The sequence below is a fragment of the Girardinichthys multiradiatus genome, chromosome 2 (genome assembly GCF_021462225.1).
Source record: "Girardinichthys multiradiatus isolate DD_20200921_A chromosome 2, DD_fGirMul_XY1, whole genome shotgun sequence".
NCBI lineage: Eukaryota > Metazoa > Chordata > Actinopteri > Cyprinodontiformes > Goodeidae > Girardinichthys > Girardinichthys multiradiatus.
Window position 1 is genome coordinate 33,408,759 of NC_061795.1, and position 17,983 is coordinate 33,426,741.

General features: G+C 38.6%; 2 protein-coding genes across 4 annotated transcripts in view; both read right to left on the bottom strand.

Moving 5' to 3' along the window:
- Window positions 1-193: 193 nt before the first annotated feature.
- Window positions 194-6,850, bottom strand: si:ch211-245j22.3 (uncharacterized protein LOC563798 homolog). The gene is made up of 5 exons (XM_047386245.1): window positions 6,545-6,850; window positions 3,163-3,295; window positions 2,933-3,082; window positions 2,700-2,805; window positions 194-825 (listed from the first exon to the last, which is right to left on the bottom strand). Exons 1-5 carry the CDS (start codon window positions 6,613-6,615, stop codon window positions 689-691), a joined length of 597 nt encoding a protein of 198 aa, XP_047242201.1. The 5' UTR covers window positions 6,616-6,850; the 3' UTR covers window positions 194-688.
- Window positions 6,851-6,968: 118 nt separating this feature from the next.
- The window catches only part of arntl2 (aryl hydrocarbon receptor nuclear translocator-like 2), a 29,466-nt gene continuing 18,451 nt past the window's right edge, over window positions 6,969-17,983 (bottom strand). For all 3 annotated transcript variants that reach the window (XM_047386233.1, XM_047386224.1, XM_047386219.1), the window contains 2 exons: window positions 16,598-16,697; window positions 6,969-12,833 (listed from right to left, as the gene is read on the bottom strand). In XM_047386233.1, the coding sequence (XP_047242189.1) occupies window positions 12,676-12,833; window positions 16,598-16,697 (258 nt within the window). In that variant the 3' untranslated portion in view covers window positions 6,969-12,675. The remainder of the gene's footprint in view (window positions 12,834-16,597; window positions 16,698-17,983) is intronic.

Here is a 17,983-nt window from a genome sequence, read left to right on the forward strand (position 1 = left end):
AAACTCTGTATCTGTCGGTCACATCTCAATCAAATCCGAAGAAAACATTGACGTTTGTTGCTGTAACATGACAAAATGTGAAAAAGTTCAAGGGATATGAAAACCTTTGCAAAGCACGGTATATGAACAGAGCTGAATATGTCCATATATTACTTTAAATATTTATAGGTGGTCAACAAATGAGTCACACAGGAAATTGTAACAGTTTAAAGGTAGGGTTCATATTTGGGTATACAATACTTTCTTGTACATATTCGCTTTGACCACATATGCCTTCAAATATTTGGGGAATTTGCATAGGTGCACGTATTACATTTTCATGTTGGTTTATTGTTAATATTTTTATTGGACTTCAAACATCCTTTACTGAACATGAATCTGGGGTATACATAGTCCACTAGTAAAAACTATAACTGCAGTAGTCTGTTCAAGTGTTGCAAAATAAATATCTAGTGAGGCAATACTAGAGGATATAACATCAAATTACAACGTAGATATCATGACCTTTAAACACAAACGCATTACAAAAAGCGTGTAATTTTCACATTTTGAAAATCTTATAGTATTTCAGCTGTAAGGTTTCTAAGTGAAGTTACATTACAGTGAGATAGAATGTAATTCCTGGAGGCTCCGGTCTGAACTAGTTTAAGCCACTCCGCCCACTAATCTAAAACCACCACAGATCAGGTTATCCATGGGTCCCTAAAGCGGTGTCCCTCCTCAGAGGCCTCTCCACCTTCACTATGCTGGGGTTACATTCCAGCATCTCTCTGATCCAATCATCTTCCAGAGCTCCCTCTATGAACTCCTCCAGACTGATGATGGCTACAGACACAACATGAAAAGCCAGCATTTACAAATAGAGCAGAGGACAGACAACATTTAAACTAATAGCCTCTTTAACCTGTGACTTTGACTCGAGTGCAGTATTATTTACATACAAAAGATACAGTTTTTATTGTTTAAATTATATACATCAGCCTAACTTAAACATCTTAAAATGTTAAAGTTTCTTTATTAGTTTGTGCCATGCTTGCATTAATTCCAATGTGTAAAACAAATTATTCCTTAAACAATATCTTAAAAGCTTTTCAGAACCAATTTTAATTTAAAAGTTAAACGTTTTAAAAGCGTTATTATTTATACAGTAAATGTGAGATCCCTAAACTAACATACAGTGCATACAAAAAGTACCCCCCCCAAATATCTTTTGTTTTTGCTATTTTGTCACAATTAATTGCTTCGGCTCATGAAAAAAATATCAAACATAACCAGATACAAAAAGTGTGTTTTTCTTTTTTGATTATTTAATTTGTTAAGGGAAACGAGGACTCCAAATCAACCTGGCCCTATGTGACAAAGTAATTGCCCCCTAAAACCTATAGCTGGGATGCTGGCAGCAACAACTGCCATCAGCTGTTTGTAATAACTGGCAGCGAGTCTTTTACGTTTCTGTGGAGGAATTTTGGCCAACAGTTCTTACAGTCAAATCAAATGGTTTTTGAGAAGATCATCCTAAAAACAAATCAGATTTTAGTCTGGACATTGACTAGGCCACAACCAAAACCTTCAGTTTGTATTTTCCAAACCATTCAGAGGTGGACTTGCAGGTGTGCTTTGGACCATTGACCTTTAAACCTACAGAACCCCGGCACGCTATGTTACCAACCGATGGCCCGACATTTTCCTTCAACATTTTCTGGTAGAGCGGAAAATGTTGCAGCATGTTGTCTAGGTCGTGAAGCAGAAACGCAGCCCCACACCATCACACTACCACCACCATGTTTGACTCTTGGCTTAATGTTTTTTTTCTTGAAATGCAGTAAGTTCTACATCAGCTGTAATGGGACACATGCCTTCCAAAAAGCTTCACTCTTGTCTCGTCAGTCCACAAAATATTTTACCAAAAGTCTGTTTTTTTTTTTTTGCAAATATGAGATGCGCCTTTGTGTTTTTTTTTAGTTAGCAATGTTTTTTGCCCTGGACCTCTCCCATGGATGCCATTGTGGTCTTGTCTCTATCTTAATATTAAATCACAAACACTGACCTTAACTGAAGCATTTAGCCCTGCAGTGCTTCAGATGTTGTTCTGGGTTCCTTTGTGACCTTCTGCACTCTTGGACTAATTTTGATAGGCCGGCATCTCCTGGGGAGGTTCCCCACTGCTCCATGTTTTCTCCATTTGTGGTTAATGGCTGTCACTGGGGTTCACTGAAGTCCAAAAGCCTTAGAAATTGACTTTGTCTGTTTTCCATTTTAAAGAAAGCATGAAGTGTTGCTTTTTGAGACCTTTTTGCCAACTTCATGTTGTCAAACATTCTCTTTAGGTGATTTCTTGATCTGATCCAGGTTTGGCATTACTCAAGCCTGTGTGTGGCTTGTGAAACTGAACTCAGCATTCAAAAACTATTATGTTAATCAAAGTTAATTTTTTACCTAATAGGAGGGGAATACTTATTTAAAAAATGACCAGGTTCGGATTGCTTTTTTCTCCTTAATATTCATTATTTGAAAACTGCTTTTCGTACTCACGATACCTTTGTCCGAAGATTACATTTGTTTGATGATCTGAAACTTTTAAGTGTGACAAAAAACAAAAACAAAAAAAAAACTGAAGAAATCTAGGGGAAATACTTTCATCAGCTCTTTAAATGATATGACTGATAAATCACGTAGAGAGGGAGAAAATGTATCCTTACCATTGTTGTCTTTATCTAATCTCACAAATATCCTGTTGGTACATTCTTCAGCTGTAAGTGTGTTGGGTTCGGTCAAAGCGGCAGCCAGGTGCATCTTAAAAACCGCCTGTGAACATTGAGAAATCACTCGTCAGTTAATGGTGCAACGTCTGGATTAACAATGGCTGGACCAAAAGCTCTGCAGTTTGCTTTGTGCAGTGTTTGTGTAGAAGAACAGAGCAACATACACACACCTGCATGATCTCCAGCATTTCCTCTTTTGTAATGGCTCCGTCTTTGTCTTTGTCATAAAGGTTAAAAGACCAGCCGAGCTTCTCCACTGCTGTCCCTTCAATAAGCAGGCTGATGGCCATGACATACTCCCTGAAGTCAACCACTCCATCCTGAAGAAAAGTGCCCAGACAAACACATCTTTGTAGCAGCTTAGTCATTAATATTATCATCTGCACGTGCAGGTCCTTACCCCATTATTGTCCAGGGTGTGAAAAATCTGTTCAGCATACTCAGTTGATTCACTGCCCACAGTCCCGTTGCAGAAATGCCTCTGAAACTCATGAAGTGTGATCAGTCCACTCGGACACTCATTGATAAACTTTCTGAGAACAAAAGGAACAGATGTTTCAGTTACATAAAATAAGGCTCTGAAGCAGAACAGCAAAGAGACAATCTCACTTTGTCGAGGACTTTTAAATTTAGAATTAGGAAAATTAAAGTAAGCCCATCCCCAACCTCCAGCCGTTACACGTGTCTCAAAGATTGTTTACATCCTGCAGCCTGAGTGCTAAGATAATCAGAGCCAATTATTTTAAAAACAACTTAACTGACTGTGGCAGAGTGAAGGTACTTAGCCAAGTGCTGCAGATAAAAATAAACTAAATCTCTACAAATCCTGTCACAGATGAATATATACGCAGTTTACAACTGGTGTTCTTAGTAAATATTGCATTGGTCATAACTGCCAGCAGGAAGTATCCACACCCTTGGCTTTTACCACATTTCATTACTTTACAGACTCCTAAAATAGAATGGAGTGTATTAGTTTTTAAAGATCTACACACAGTTCCACGTAATAATAAAGTAAGACCAGCTTTTTAGAAAGATGTGTGACTTTTTTTATTGGCAAAAGCTAGTTAATTCAGTGTTTTAATATGTGTTCACTACAAGCTTGGCATCCCTGCTGTTGAGGATTATCTACAATTCTTCTCTGCAGATCCTATTAAGCTCGGCCAGGTTTGATGGCAGTGCCATTAGACAGTCATTTCTAGGACTTTTTAGATGTTTTATTTGATGTAAGTTCGAGCTTTGGCTGGGGTGGCTCAACAAAGAAGCCTCTACTTTGTTATCGTGGCTGTGTGCTTCTGGTCGTTGTCATGTTGGAAGATGAACCATCGACTTAGGTCTAAAGCAGATTCTTAATGAATCTCTTTCTATTTTTGGCTGCTGTCGTCTTACCCTCTGTGTGAGCCAGCTACCCAGTCCCAGGCTGCAGAAAACCACCCCCACAGCAGGATGCTGCCACCACCGTGCTTCAGAGTAAGTATGGTGTTGACCAGGTAATGGGCAGAACCTGTTGATCTCCAAACATGGCGATTGTAGTTCAGGCCAGAAAATTATGCTTTCATCTGACCAGAGAACTGAGCTTCTCCTGGTCTGACAGTCACGAAAGTGCTTGTTGGCTTCTGTCTGGCCACTCCAACAAAAAGGCCTGATTGGTGTTGAATGTGTTAGAAGCAGTTTATCTTCTTGATGGGTCTATCTCCACAAGGAAACACTGGAACATTGCCTTAGTGACACTTTGGTTCCTGGTCAACTCTTCTTAAAAGGTCCTTCTTCCCAAATTACTCTCCTTGGAGACCACAATGCTCCATCGCCAGCATTGAATTTCTTAAAGAAATACCTAAGCAGCTCCTTCCCCTCCTCTATTTTTGTCTCCCTTTTTTTAAGGCTTGATTTAGCTTTTTTTAGGGAAATATGTGATATTTTCTGCCTCCTGCTCCTCTGGCAGTTAAATAACTTTCACAGCTGAACCAGCAGAGCGTCGACTAAAACCTTTTATAAGGAGTAAAGGGAGCATCACATAAAATCCATGATTATTGATGGTGCCAATTTCAGCCTCTTAACTACTTCATTCAGCCAAGGGAAATGTTATTAGAAAAGAAATAGAAATTTAAAAAATGCAATACAGCTGATTTTTTTTTAGGTGTGTTATCTAGGTGGGTGATTGGGTGGCTCATATTGACTTTGTTTATTGTAAGAACAATCGATTGATTAATATTGAATTTAATTCAAATTGGAAAATGGAAAAAGGGATGAAAAGCACAGATGTGGGCACTTTGAATAATCAGCCTGTGCTGTACAATTACGAAACTTCACAGCAAGTAAAAATTATTGTAAAAAGTAAGAATAATTCATTCTATTAGAAAACTAAGGAGAAATATTTCAACCAAGAGCTCTGAGGCAATCTCTGGGGACCATTTTAAAACCTTCTTCCCAAACACTTTTACAGGTCCTTCTCAAAATATTAGCATATTGTGATAAAGTTCATTATTTTCCATAATGTCATGATGAAAATTTAACATTCATATATTTTAGATTCATTGCACACTAACTGAAATATTTCAGGTCTTTCATTGTCTTAATACGGATGATTTTGGCATACAGCTCATGAAAACCCAAAATTCCTATCTCAATTTTTCTGAGAATTGACATACTCTATCTTAACAATCATTATTTCAATAATTATGTTTTTTAAATGGGAGTGATAATTTCAGCCTTCCTTTGCTGCTGGTTGATTAAAACCTGGGTGGATTTCAACAAAATGTATTTTTTGGAATCTGTGAGCTCTCTGCTTACAGCAGACCTGCTGGTTGTGTGTTGAAGTCGTGTTGTAAACAGTTGAGACCGAGTTTCTCGCTTACGTCATTTTGTGGAGTTTGTTTATTTTCTGATTCAACTGCCTTTCGTTTTAACTGTTTTTGGTGTTTGTTGAAATGGTGCATATCAGCTTTTAGCCAAGATTCTACCATTTCTGTGGATGCCACATATGTTTATGTTTAACTAATGGAACTTGCAGTAAAGAATGTAGAAAAAAACACAAAGTAAATTCTGTCCCCAGTACTGGGGATTGGGCTTTAGAGGTTAAAAACCTTTCAGGTGTCCCTCTTGAGGGTTGCACCTTTATTACAGTGTGTGTAGTCCTTATTTGAGATAGATTTTTAAATAGACAACCTAATGAGTGCCTCAAGAAGTTATTGCAGTTTAACTGAGTCCATTAAAATGCACAGTAGTGGATTCTATACTCCTCTTAAAATTTAAAAAGACAAAACTTTAATGATTTAACGAAAAACTCCTCCTGCTCTGTGTAACTATCACTGGTGAACAGTTGACTACCCCTTTTGCTGTTCATTCAGGGAACAAGGATAATATTTAAACATTTATGTAACACCTGACTTCTACTTTGAAGAACTGATCAAACCATGACCCACACATGCTAATCAATGTCAGCCTCGTTTAGTTAACTGAAAGCAAACTTTTCTCCAGGTAGCTGCTCAGGTCAATCACTCTGTCACAGCAAAAACAATCAGCTTGATAATCACATCTAGCTTTTCATTTTGGAAAATTACAAAACAGAAATAAAACATTGCTCTGGCTAGCCGTGGCTAAAGAAGTTGTTCATATTTAACTTTTGGCCTCTTGCTAACTTCTCTGTTGGTTCATCACAGCAAAAATTGTGACTGGGAGGAGTTTTGTAAATAAGGTGAACTAAAAAAGGTTAAAAAAAATGAACAAAAAGAATGAATGGAAAACTGATTACTTGTCTGTGTTTATTTAAAAGAAGACCTTACCTGAACCATTCATAGAGCTCAGTGATGTAAGACTCGCCTCTCCTACGTGGCAGAGCAGCGGCTTGGCCCATTCTGTTGGAGAGGAGCAGCCGCTGCAAACTCCTTTTAACCCTTATATGCTTAACAAAGCCAGGCTTAGGTCACGTTGCTTAATTGCACTGACCACTCGCCTTGTCAATTTGACAAATTACTCTGAAATAATCCCTTCGGTGGAAGCACAGAAAGGAAGACACTGCAATCTACAAGGCAAATGTAATTAATACTTTATCAAGACATCTTCTCTAAAAAAAAATGCCCTGCAACACTGAAACATTAGGGTATTTATGAACGGACCAAGTACAAATTTTCAAAGATAATCCCAAGTTCCTGATAATGGTTTCGTAAACTAAAATTTAATCCTAAAAAGGGAACCCAGTCGTGATGATTGCAATCTCAATGTCATTTTTATTTATATAGCACATTTAACAACACTTAATGTTGATCAAAGTGCTTCACATGAAGATAAATACAAATGAAATAACTACAGAAGACAGACATAAAGCCAAAAAAAACCGACGTATACAATAAGATGGAATAAAAAGCTAAAATATAGCAACAGCAGCAATAAAAACAGAAAGTGGTTTGAATTTGGGAATCCCAGGGGCTAAAATATAACGAAATAACAAACTCACAGAGTTTTCACAAATCATGAGTGCTGTTTAAAAAACTGTCAAATCAATGTAGAAAAAAAGATTTGGCAACTTTATTTATACGACCCCACCCCCAAAACAAAATAAAAAAAAAAAAGCACTCCGAGAGCACTGACCTCCTCCATGGCCACTGCATGTTAGCTGCTGACAGGGTGGCGTTTGTCATAGTTTAATAAACACCTACATATTTCAACATACCCTTCACATGGCTTAAAGTCCTTTAAATGATACTGAGAAACTTGCTGGAGTGAGAGTAGTTTTCTCTGACAGTATGGAGCCCAGAGCACAATCAGCTGGCTGAAAGTCTACTGCACTGTTCCCTTGCTTACCAAGGAGACAAACTAATCCATCTATTGTCTAAACCACACTTATCCTTCCAAGGTCACAAGGGGGCTGGTGCCTATCTCCTGCAATCACTGTACAAGAGTCAGGACACACTGAGCAAGCCGCCAGTCCATCACAGGATACCACAGAGATACACAGGATGCGCACACGCACACACAATTATCATGCTTTTGGTCCATGGTAGGAAGCTAGAGTACCCGGACAGAACCATACATGCATGAGCGAGAACAGGGTCAGCGTGCAAAATCCATACAGAAAGAACCCCGGCTGGGAATTGAACCCTTTTTGCTGTAAGTCATCAGTGCTAATCATGTCACCACCATGAAGTCAGAGACAAATTTAGCTATTTGGATAAATTCTTGTGAAAAACAGACTCAATGTAAAAACTAGAAGACCCCAAATCATCACTCTTTCATTCTGTTGTAAAATTACTTTTGCCATATCTTTTAAGTAGTCAGCTGCTGGCACTGTGAGCAGATAGCCTGACTAATTATCAAAGTCAAATCAAATTGTTATACCATGTTGTGCAGCAGAAGGGTGTGTAATATATATTTTCTTCCTAAGTCAATGTATCAAAATCAAAATAAGATGAATGTTATATGAATGAATAATACTATATCAAACTATTTGTTTTGTAGCAGTATGAAAAAGAGCATTGCTTTCCTTTAGAAATATCAATTAGATACACTTTAAAACATTTTTGTGCAAGTATTTATTTAAGTTCACAATGAGAATCCCTTAGCAGCATATGCCAAGTGTAGAATAATTGAGTTTTGGTCTAACTTTAACTGTGCAATATTTGTTATAATGTTGCACTTTACCCTCCTCCTTTACTTAGAATTTATTTAATAAGGGTCAACGCATAAAACAATGCTACCTTTTGATAATTAAACAAAGCAACCGTTGTCCATAAGCGCTCTAGTCTAACCAGTTTAAAATTATAAATGCAAAGAAACCTTTTTAAACGTAGCAGTTATAGAAGACTTAGAAGAAATAAACATACATAGTATTTATTAGCAGAAAAAACAAAAACATGATTAAAAATAATTGCTTCTTTTAAAATTAGTTTTTTTTAAAATACCTTCATTCTAAATTTACAGTAATTTTTATATTTTGCTTGCATTTGTTTTTTTATTTTTATCATCATGCACTTCGAAGTGGTCATAGAAACCATTTTGTTGTGCTACACTAGGAGTCAGCAAGTCCTGGAGAGCTACTATCCTACAAGCATCCCTGCTTCAACTTTCCTGAATGAAATGGCTAAATTACCTCAGCATGTCATCAGTTTCTGCAGAGGCCTACAAATGAGCCATTCATTGAATTAAGGTGTGTTGGAAAAGGGATGCATCTAAAAGTCACAACCTCTCCAGGACTGGAGCTGGAGAACCTTGTTGCAACCGACGCCCCCTATGCCATGCTGCCCTGGGCTGACAGACATATATCCCAACCCTTAACAGCAAAATCTGTGCTACTAATTGTTTAGTTTTTAAAAACAAGAATATCCAGCTTCACAAAAACATCAACAAAGGTAACTTGCTTACTAAATCTACATTTTATTTCAAATGGAGACAGAGCAAAACTCTGTGAAAAGGTCAATCACTCTGTCACAGCAAAACAAGCCGACATGAGAGCAATATATTATCTTTCTGGGGAAAACGACGACTACGACAGAGGAGGAAGCAGCACAGTAACGACACCAAACGGCCTCACATAAACGTACATGACAGGACTCCTTAGCTCTGCGGGTTTGGTTAGGTAGTGAGTTCTGAAGCCAACATGTGCAGCTTCGGCTTCCAATCTCTGCACAGGTATCCATTTCATCCATGATGAGCACAGCATGCCATGGAGCTTCAAGTTAATCCAACGATATACATTTAGCCCTCCGTTCAGTCCGCAGAGGCGCCTCAGAGAAAAACAAAATATAACACAGGTTTCATTATGTGTCCGAGCAGAAATGTCCAAAGGCACTTCGGACACAGGCAGGAGAGTCCCTGTGAACTGAGCTGCTCCGTCGACTGGCTCCTCATAATTCAAGCTTAATAAGACAATATAGTATTCTTCATGATTCTTAGCCTTTTCTATCCACAAAACAAGAGCTCTTATTGGGAAAGAAAACCTTAACAGTCCTCATGAGATTTGTAAATAGTGGCCCAAGATACGAAGAAGAACAAACTATTCCATGTAATGCTTAGGTGCAAGTATATTATGTAGTATTTATATAGGGTAAAATAGACATACACATATTTCTGACAAAAATATTGAAACATTGTACGATGTTCTTTTCGATGCTCTTCTTATAACACTCTGTGTTCAATAATGAAAGAAAATGTGATATCTGCAGCACTCAGCAAGATGCACCTTTAAAATGAATGTGTTATTTGCTAATGATACTTGACTGCATATTAAAATTCATCAATAGTTTGGCATTCAACATTTCAAGAAAACATTTTTATAATACAAACAACCAATAAGTTAGCTTCTTTCAATGAGACTACAGATAGGTACATAATTTCAATAACAGTTGTTCTTAGCAGGAATTCTGTCAGTTTTGAGGGAAAATTTAACTGACAAATCTTTAACATGCTTCGGTGACTCCATGATAAAACTCAGATACAATGGGACAATGCAGTGGATCACCGACAAAACAGGCCATCCTAACAAGGGCCATCACTTTTCTCCCTAAGAGATAAACTGTGCAACAGGACATCAAAACTCTACTCGAGGTAAATGGCAACGGGATTTATAAATGTTCAGGGATTCCCAGGTTTGAACACGTAGGTTTCATGCACGAACCATTAGGCAAAGAGAATAAATTTAAAAGTGGAAATGTATGGAATGATAGTTCTGCATAGCATAATCTCTTAATGAATGCACAGTTCTGGTCTAGAGTTTACATACACCCATCATAGGCATTAATGTAAAACAATCTGAGGCTTTCAATGATATATTTTAACCCGTCTTTAACCAGGGTGGAAAGATCTTACAACAAACAACAATTAGTTTTAAAAGCTTTCTGTAATTCGTACAGGCTCAAATATACACATACAACCTCCACTGCTATTTGGCTAAATGTTACTTCGTAGGTTGCACCTGAACCACCTGTAGCTAGCATTAGATCCTGTCCTATTTCTGACTGGATACTTTCCCAGTCTTGATCTGTTCATTGATGGTGGCTGGTTTCCTAGCATGGACATGGCTTTTAAGAAATGAATAGTCAACATAGGTTGAGGTCCGGGCTTTAAGGGAGGCCATTCATGAAACTTAATGCAAGCTTTTTTTTTTTTAAATCGGTTTGTGTGTGTGTTTAGGATCGGTCCTGTTGGAAAACCCAGTGAGTCAAAGTTTCAACCTCCTGACCCAACTTAACTTAACAACTTAACAACCTCGGATAAAAGAAAATTTGTTAAGATGCTCAGGAACAACCCAGGAACCACAACAGCCTAAGAGTATCATAAACTGGAAGTTGTTTGAACACCAGTGCTGCGGGTCTGCTTCACTATCAGTGGAGTCAAAGAAAAAAAAAAGCGGTGGGAATAATACAAACAACCATGTCCAAATTCTTCAACTTGGCCTCAAATCAACAGCTAAAGCAGGCTAACAAAGCATCTAGAATCCCCCTGACCTCAAACCTGTTGAAAATGTATGTAATCTGCTAAAGGTGTATTTTTTTAAATTCTTTATTTAACCAGGCAAGTCGACTGAGAACCAATTCTCTTTTGCAAAGGCGACATGGCCAAAGGTCAGCAACAAAAGTCAGGTTTGTAGCAGCAAACCAACCAATTCAAACAAGCTCTACAGTTTCTGATGAGAGGAATCATCTAACATGCACCCAGAATTATGTCAGGACCTTGTTGGACACAAACGGTGTGAAGTTTCTCCAAAAATTTGAGATATTTATCCAAACATTAGTGGGGGTGTAACTATATATTTAACCCTGTATGTATAACTTTACCACTGAGTGGATTAGACAAAGTTCACAATAAATTAAAACTTGCACCAAATGATACCACATTCATGCTGGCAAAGAATGCATATAAACTACTGACCGGGGCTTCATGAGACAACACCGTGTGGACTCAATAAGCACGGCAAATATTAACACGTCTTCGGAAAGATGCCAGTGCATAAAAGTACATTTAAAAAAAAAAGGAAGAAACGCCTAAAAACACACAGGTGAACTGGTACGGTCAGGGCTACAGTACACTGAACACAGGGAAGTCTGTAAATCCGTCAACTGGATAACTCCCTGAGTCATCTCTTCCATCATCACTCAGATTCAACTTTAACGTGTAAAAACCTAAAGTCAGTTAGTTGTTTCTACCGAACCTCATAGTCCACTTTTCAAATATTCTTGTTTTTCTGCTTAGCACAAAGTTGATCTGCTCTACTAAATGTAAAAGGACAAATATACAGTAACCGGCTCTATGTCTGACACATATGGTCTGAAAATGTGGTGTTTGCCATCATTAACCCCACACAAATACAGCATTTATAGGTCAGTGTAGAAGAGAAGAGCTTTACAGGGCTGCTGCCATGAAAAATGTTCAGATACTGACAAGAGAAACCCTCCAAGCACCCACATTAGAGTCGACTCTCAAAGGTAGAGGTTACAGAGGTGTGGCCTGCCGTGATACGCTCCATACCAACGTGTTAGCTCCTGAGGGTTTACAGAGAGGGGCCGGGCTGTCTTCCTCGTCCTTTTTGTTTTAAAAGTTTTTGTTATTAATCATGCAGTAGAAACCTGCATGATCAGTGTGATATATATATATCTATATTTTTGCATTTCATTCCTTAACTTTTTTTCAAAACTGGGATGAAGGGATTAAAAGTTGGAAATTCCCATTATTGTCTGAGCTTGTAAAAACTTTTATCTAGTGAGAAACTGCTGCAAGGCTCAGGAGGCACAACCTCCATCTGAGGGGGAAACAGTGTCCCACGTTGTCACCAGACCTGATCTTGTGAGAGCAGTCACCCAGAAACTACACAGCTTACGATGAAAAGAGGTAACTAATAATTTAAAGTTTCTGAATAAAAACATAACTGCTGCTTTTTGGAGTTAGCATTTCTGTTTTCCCCACAGCAGCTGTTAAACGGGTTCTATAAAGACCAGTGCATCTCTTCAAAGTCTACGGCTTCTCCCAAGTTTGTGTCGGTCTCCAGCAGGCTCATGATCACAGCCATGGCGGCTTCGTCGTTGCTAAGACTGTTCAGGCCGGGCCCAACAACACAGTCCAAATCCAGCTGGGAATTATCCCCTGAAGCAGAGGGAAAAAAACAAAAAAATGAACACAAGGAGACACATTTAGGCAGAATCCCATTTCAACTCCTTGCCTCTCATTTAACCCTATGTTTCTAAGGTGTAGGGTGTCCCAAATGTTTTCATGGAGTACAGGGAGCTAATAGAGATGACCCTATAGCTCTTGAAAAGGGAAACTTTTCAGAGGGACACTAGGGAACAAAGGGGCAGGAGCAGCACATTAAATCCCCTGACAAAGGTCAGCTATAATCTAATATCACAATAACCACTGTAGTCTAATTTCATGGGTCCTGATGTCATATTATGTTGATATCAATGTTAATTATTGTTAGTAATCATAAAAACAGTAAATATTAAATATTTCTGATATAAAATATTTTTTCATACCAACAGCTAACTGTTGTTTAGTGGATGCCAATTTTTTCTTCCCAATAAGTGACGAAAGAAAAAGAACAGAGGAGAGAAAACAGGAACTACACTTTAATTTATACACTGCTCAAAAAATAAAGGGAACACTCAAATAACACATCCTAGATCTGAATGAAATATTCTCATTGAATACTTTGTTCTGTACAAAGTTGAATGTGCTGACAACAAAATCACACAAAAGTCATCAATGGAAATCAAATTTATTAACCAATGGAGGCCTGGATTTGGAGTCACACACAAAATTTAAGTTGAAAAACACACTACAGGCTGATCCAACTTTAATGTAATGTCCTTAAAACAAGTCAAAATGAGGCTCAGTATTGTGTGTGACCTCCATGTTCCTGTATGACCTCCCTACAACACTGGACATGCTCCTGATGAGACGGCAGATGGTGTCAAAATAAGGTGAGATCTTTCCATGTAATCCATGCAATAATTATTAAAATACACAGTTGAAGCAGTAAAGAGTGAAACAAGCATATTCTCATGTTCTGGGACTGAAAGACTGGAGAGGCCTGTGTGGAGCCACATATTAACTGTCTTATCTTTTGCAGAAGTATAAACAAGTATCTAAAGAAATGATGTATGATGATTTTCCATTCTTTAAGTATTAAATGAAATGAGTGATCTTTGATTATCAAGTTAAAAAAGATGTATGATTGAAATATGATAAAGAACTGATAATTAAGGTAAAAAAAACATTTAAGATTTAAAAATTCTCAATCAGCTATATATATGAAAAAGATATAATGTTGATCAGTTGTGATGTATGAATAAAAAGAATGAAGTGATGGTTTTGTAACTGTGTTTTAAAGCAAATGCAGAAAACTGAGAATGGAAAGTGTAATACTGTGTAAAGTTTAAAATTGAGCAGATTAGGGAGAGAAATGTAGGATGACTGGGAGGGACGAGAGCCAGCTGTATGCTGACAGCGAACCTTTTCAAGGCTAACGGGAGGAAGGGAGGATGAGATCACAGCAAGTTGTGGTTGTTTCCTCGCAGAAGACCAGCAAACAAGATCGGACGGAGAAAAGAGGCTTTGATGGAAAAGGAACAGAGACACAGCCCTACTGATTGACTGCATTAAAAAGAGGATCAACCCATGTGCCCAGAAAGGACTTTGCCTCAAAATGAAGAATCTGATTTCATCTAAAGCCTTTTTATCCAGACAACAGAAGTGAACTTGATCAGTGAACAGCTGATTGCTCTGAGTTTCAGGCTTCTGGAAGTCCTGAATCAACCTCATTTATGTCCCCGGGTTTCCTTCAACTCTTCAGCCTCTGGAAACTACTGTCTTCGGAGACAAATAACAACAAAGATCCTGTTTAACCAAAGCCTGGAGCATCAGTGCCTGCTACTTAAAGGAAGAAAACTGAAGATTAAGTCATATTCCCTTCAAGAAACCACTTGTTACCAGAAGAATTTTTCTCCATCAGGTGCATGGATGAGCCTCCGTCTTCAAAGCCTCTCCATACCCACTAGTTTCAGCATCAGGGTAAGACAGGTTGAGTTGATTGATTCATTTCTATTATTGAAATTATTTTGTGTTGCCAAATTTAAGCTGTTACTGACCCCTGCAAAAGCGTTACTAATTAAAGAAAGCATATAAAATTCTAGTTAAATTGTGGACATTGAATTATTTGAGTCACCGTATTGTTGGTTTTTCATTGGTGGTAAAAAGTCTTGTTACCTGGTTCTAAAATATTTTAGGAGGTTTTTATAGGTTGCCTTAGTCAAGTTTGTTAAAACAGCGCACATGAAGTCTAGCATTGTCCTGCATTAGAAGGAACCCAGGGCCAACACCACCAGCATATGGTCTCACAAGGGATCTGAGGATCTCATCTCGGTACCTAATGGCAGTCAGGCTACCTCTGGCGAGCACATGGAGGGTCTTGCAGCTCTCCAAAGAAATGCCATCCCACACCATTACTAACCCACTGCCAAACCGGTCATGCTGAAGGATGTTGCAGGCAGCAGATCGCTCTCCACAATGTCTCCAGACTCTGTCACGTCTGTCACATGTGCTCAGTGTGAACCTGCTTTCATCTGTGAAGATCACAGGGCGCCAGTGGTGAATTTGCCAATCCTATCCTGGTGTTGTCTGACAAATGCCAAGCGTCCTGCACGGTGTTGGGCTGTGAGCACAACCCCCATTTGTGGACGTTGGGACCTCATACCATCCTCATGGAGTCGGCTTCTAACCGTTTGTGCAGACACATGCACATTTGTGGCCTGCTGGAGGTCATTTTTCAGGGCTCTGGCAGTGCTCCTCCTGTTCCTTCTTGCACAAAGGTGGAGGTAGTGGTCCTGCTGCTGGGTCGTTGCCCTCCTACGGCCTCCTCCACGTCTCCTGGTGTACTGGCCTGTCTCCTGGTAGCGCCTCCAGACTCTGGACACTACGCTGACAGACACAGCAAACCTTCTTGCCACAGCTCGCATTGATGTGCCATCCTGGATGAGCTGCACTACCTGAGCCACTTGTGTGGGTTGTAGAGTCCGTCTCATGCTACCACGAGTGTTAAAGCACCACCAACATTCAAAAGTGACCCAAACATCAGCCAGAAAGCATAGGTACTGAGAAGTGGTCTGTGGTCCCCACCTGCAGAACCACTCATTTATTGAGTGTTTCTTGCTAATCGCCAAAGATTTCCCCCTGTTGTCTATTCTATTTGAACAACAGCTGTGAAATTGATTGTCAATCAGTGTTGCTTCCTAAGTGGACAGTTTGATTTCACAGAAGTTTTATTTACTTGGAGTTATATTGTGTTGTTTATATGTTCCCTTTATTTTTTTGAGCAGTGTAGTTTAATGCATGCTGATGCATTTCCCTGGTGAAACATTATCGTACCAAGTATGGCTGCATGACATCAGAAAAACATGTTTCAATACTATCATTGAAAACTGCATTGTTTATGATTATCCTGGGTTTTCGGACTCTTTCAGTTCTTATCGTTACATAATCCACCCTCTCAGATCTACATCAGGCTTGGGCATTAAGGTCAGTTATCCATTCAACTGGTCAAATATCTCATTGATGTGTAGGACTCAAACTCCTGGCACTCGAAATGTTGCATCCTTTCGAAAACTGCGACTAAGAATTCCTTGGCAAATTCCATTTACATATTAAAAATGAGTTAGAATTGATGTTACTTCTTGAAGGAGAGTCCAATTTCTCTGAAATATTTTTTTAATCATCTCAATTAGTAGCCAAGGAACAGTGAGAGGGAGGAGTGGTAGAAGCAGAATTCACCCTAGAAAATGGGATTCAGCCTTATAATAAAAGGAAAAGTAAATAGTTTTAATAAAAGGCTCATTAACAGGATGTAAAAGTACCCATATGAGAGTCTCCTCCTGAGAATGAAGCCCCTTGAGGCTCACCCTCGGAGCTCGACTTCCCTGGGATCTCCATGTCAGAAGTTTCTCCGTTTGGCACCTTGAGACAAAAAGTGTAACAGATTAGAGTCCTTCTAAGAGCAATCAAGGAGATCAATTCTTCTGAGGTGAAATTAAACCCGTAAACCATTTAAGATTGTTTAATGATACAGTGATACAAAAAACCTGTAAAACAGTATTTTCAAAACAAACAAACAAAAAACAGTTTGTTTGTTTGTTTGTTAAAACACCAGCGCAGAACTCACCTCCTGTATTAACATTTCCATTATGTTACCAATTCATAGAATCAATTATAAACCTACATATTCCCACAGGTGCATCTCAATAAATAATATCCTCAAAGTTAATTTCAGCAATTCAAATCAAGAAGTAAAAATCATGGAGCTTCATAACACACTGATATATTTCACATGTGCTTAATTCTGTTCATTTTGATGATTATGGCCTACAGCAAGTAAAAACCTAATTAGGTCTTAAAAATGTGAATATTACACCAGACCAATAAAACATTATTTCCAATACAGAAATGTTGGCCTACTGAAGAGTATGTCCATTTACTGTGCAGCATATGCATGTAATACTTGGCCCAGACTCTTTGCTTGAATGACTGTGTGCAGCATCCCTACACCTTAGAAATCAGCATCTCCGTACAGCTCAACAGGAGAGGGAAGCATAATGTGCTCTCAATTGTCCTGATTCACCTGGAGAATCTCCTCTTAACTCACTAATTTGCCATTTCTTCACAGTTTTCTCAAGACCGAGAAAATCTGATATCCGTAGTAAATATCAGATTTTCTCTGCTTGCCTTAAGTAATCTAATTTTCTGAGAAAAGTAGCCATAATAATGAAAATGAACAAAGATAAACAATAGATTTAAACCCCTCCAGTGTTTGCCCTAAGATTTTGGTCTTTATTCAATTAAAAAGGCACTTTATTTTAAGTGTGGGCCTGAAGCGGCAGGAAAGATAAGAGTTTTGGCCCATACAAGCTTCCATATAAAGACATAAACCAGCATGGTTGATTTCTCTTCTTCTCCCCACTCTGCACTCTCCAGCATTAATTAGAAAATAAATTTCAAAAAATTAATTTGACTGTCAGAGAAAGGGCTGTACACCTCTCCCCTCCAATAAAACTACATAGGCAACACTGATGTTTCTCCGTGTTCTCCTCCTGCCTGCTCCTCATGTTTGCATCTGCCTTACATCAAAAATTAAAAGGGCGTGTTCCTCCGCCGGAAGTTGGAAACAATAAACTTGGCAGACGTAGTGGAAACACATAAAATTGCAAGCTCTATTAAACAAGAGTTTTATCTCCATTCAAGTAAAA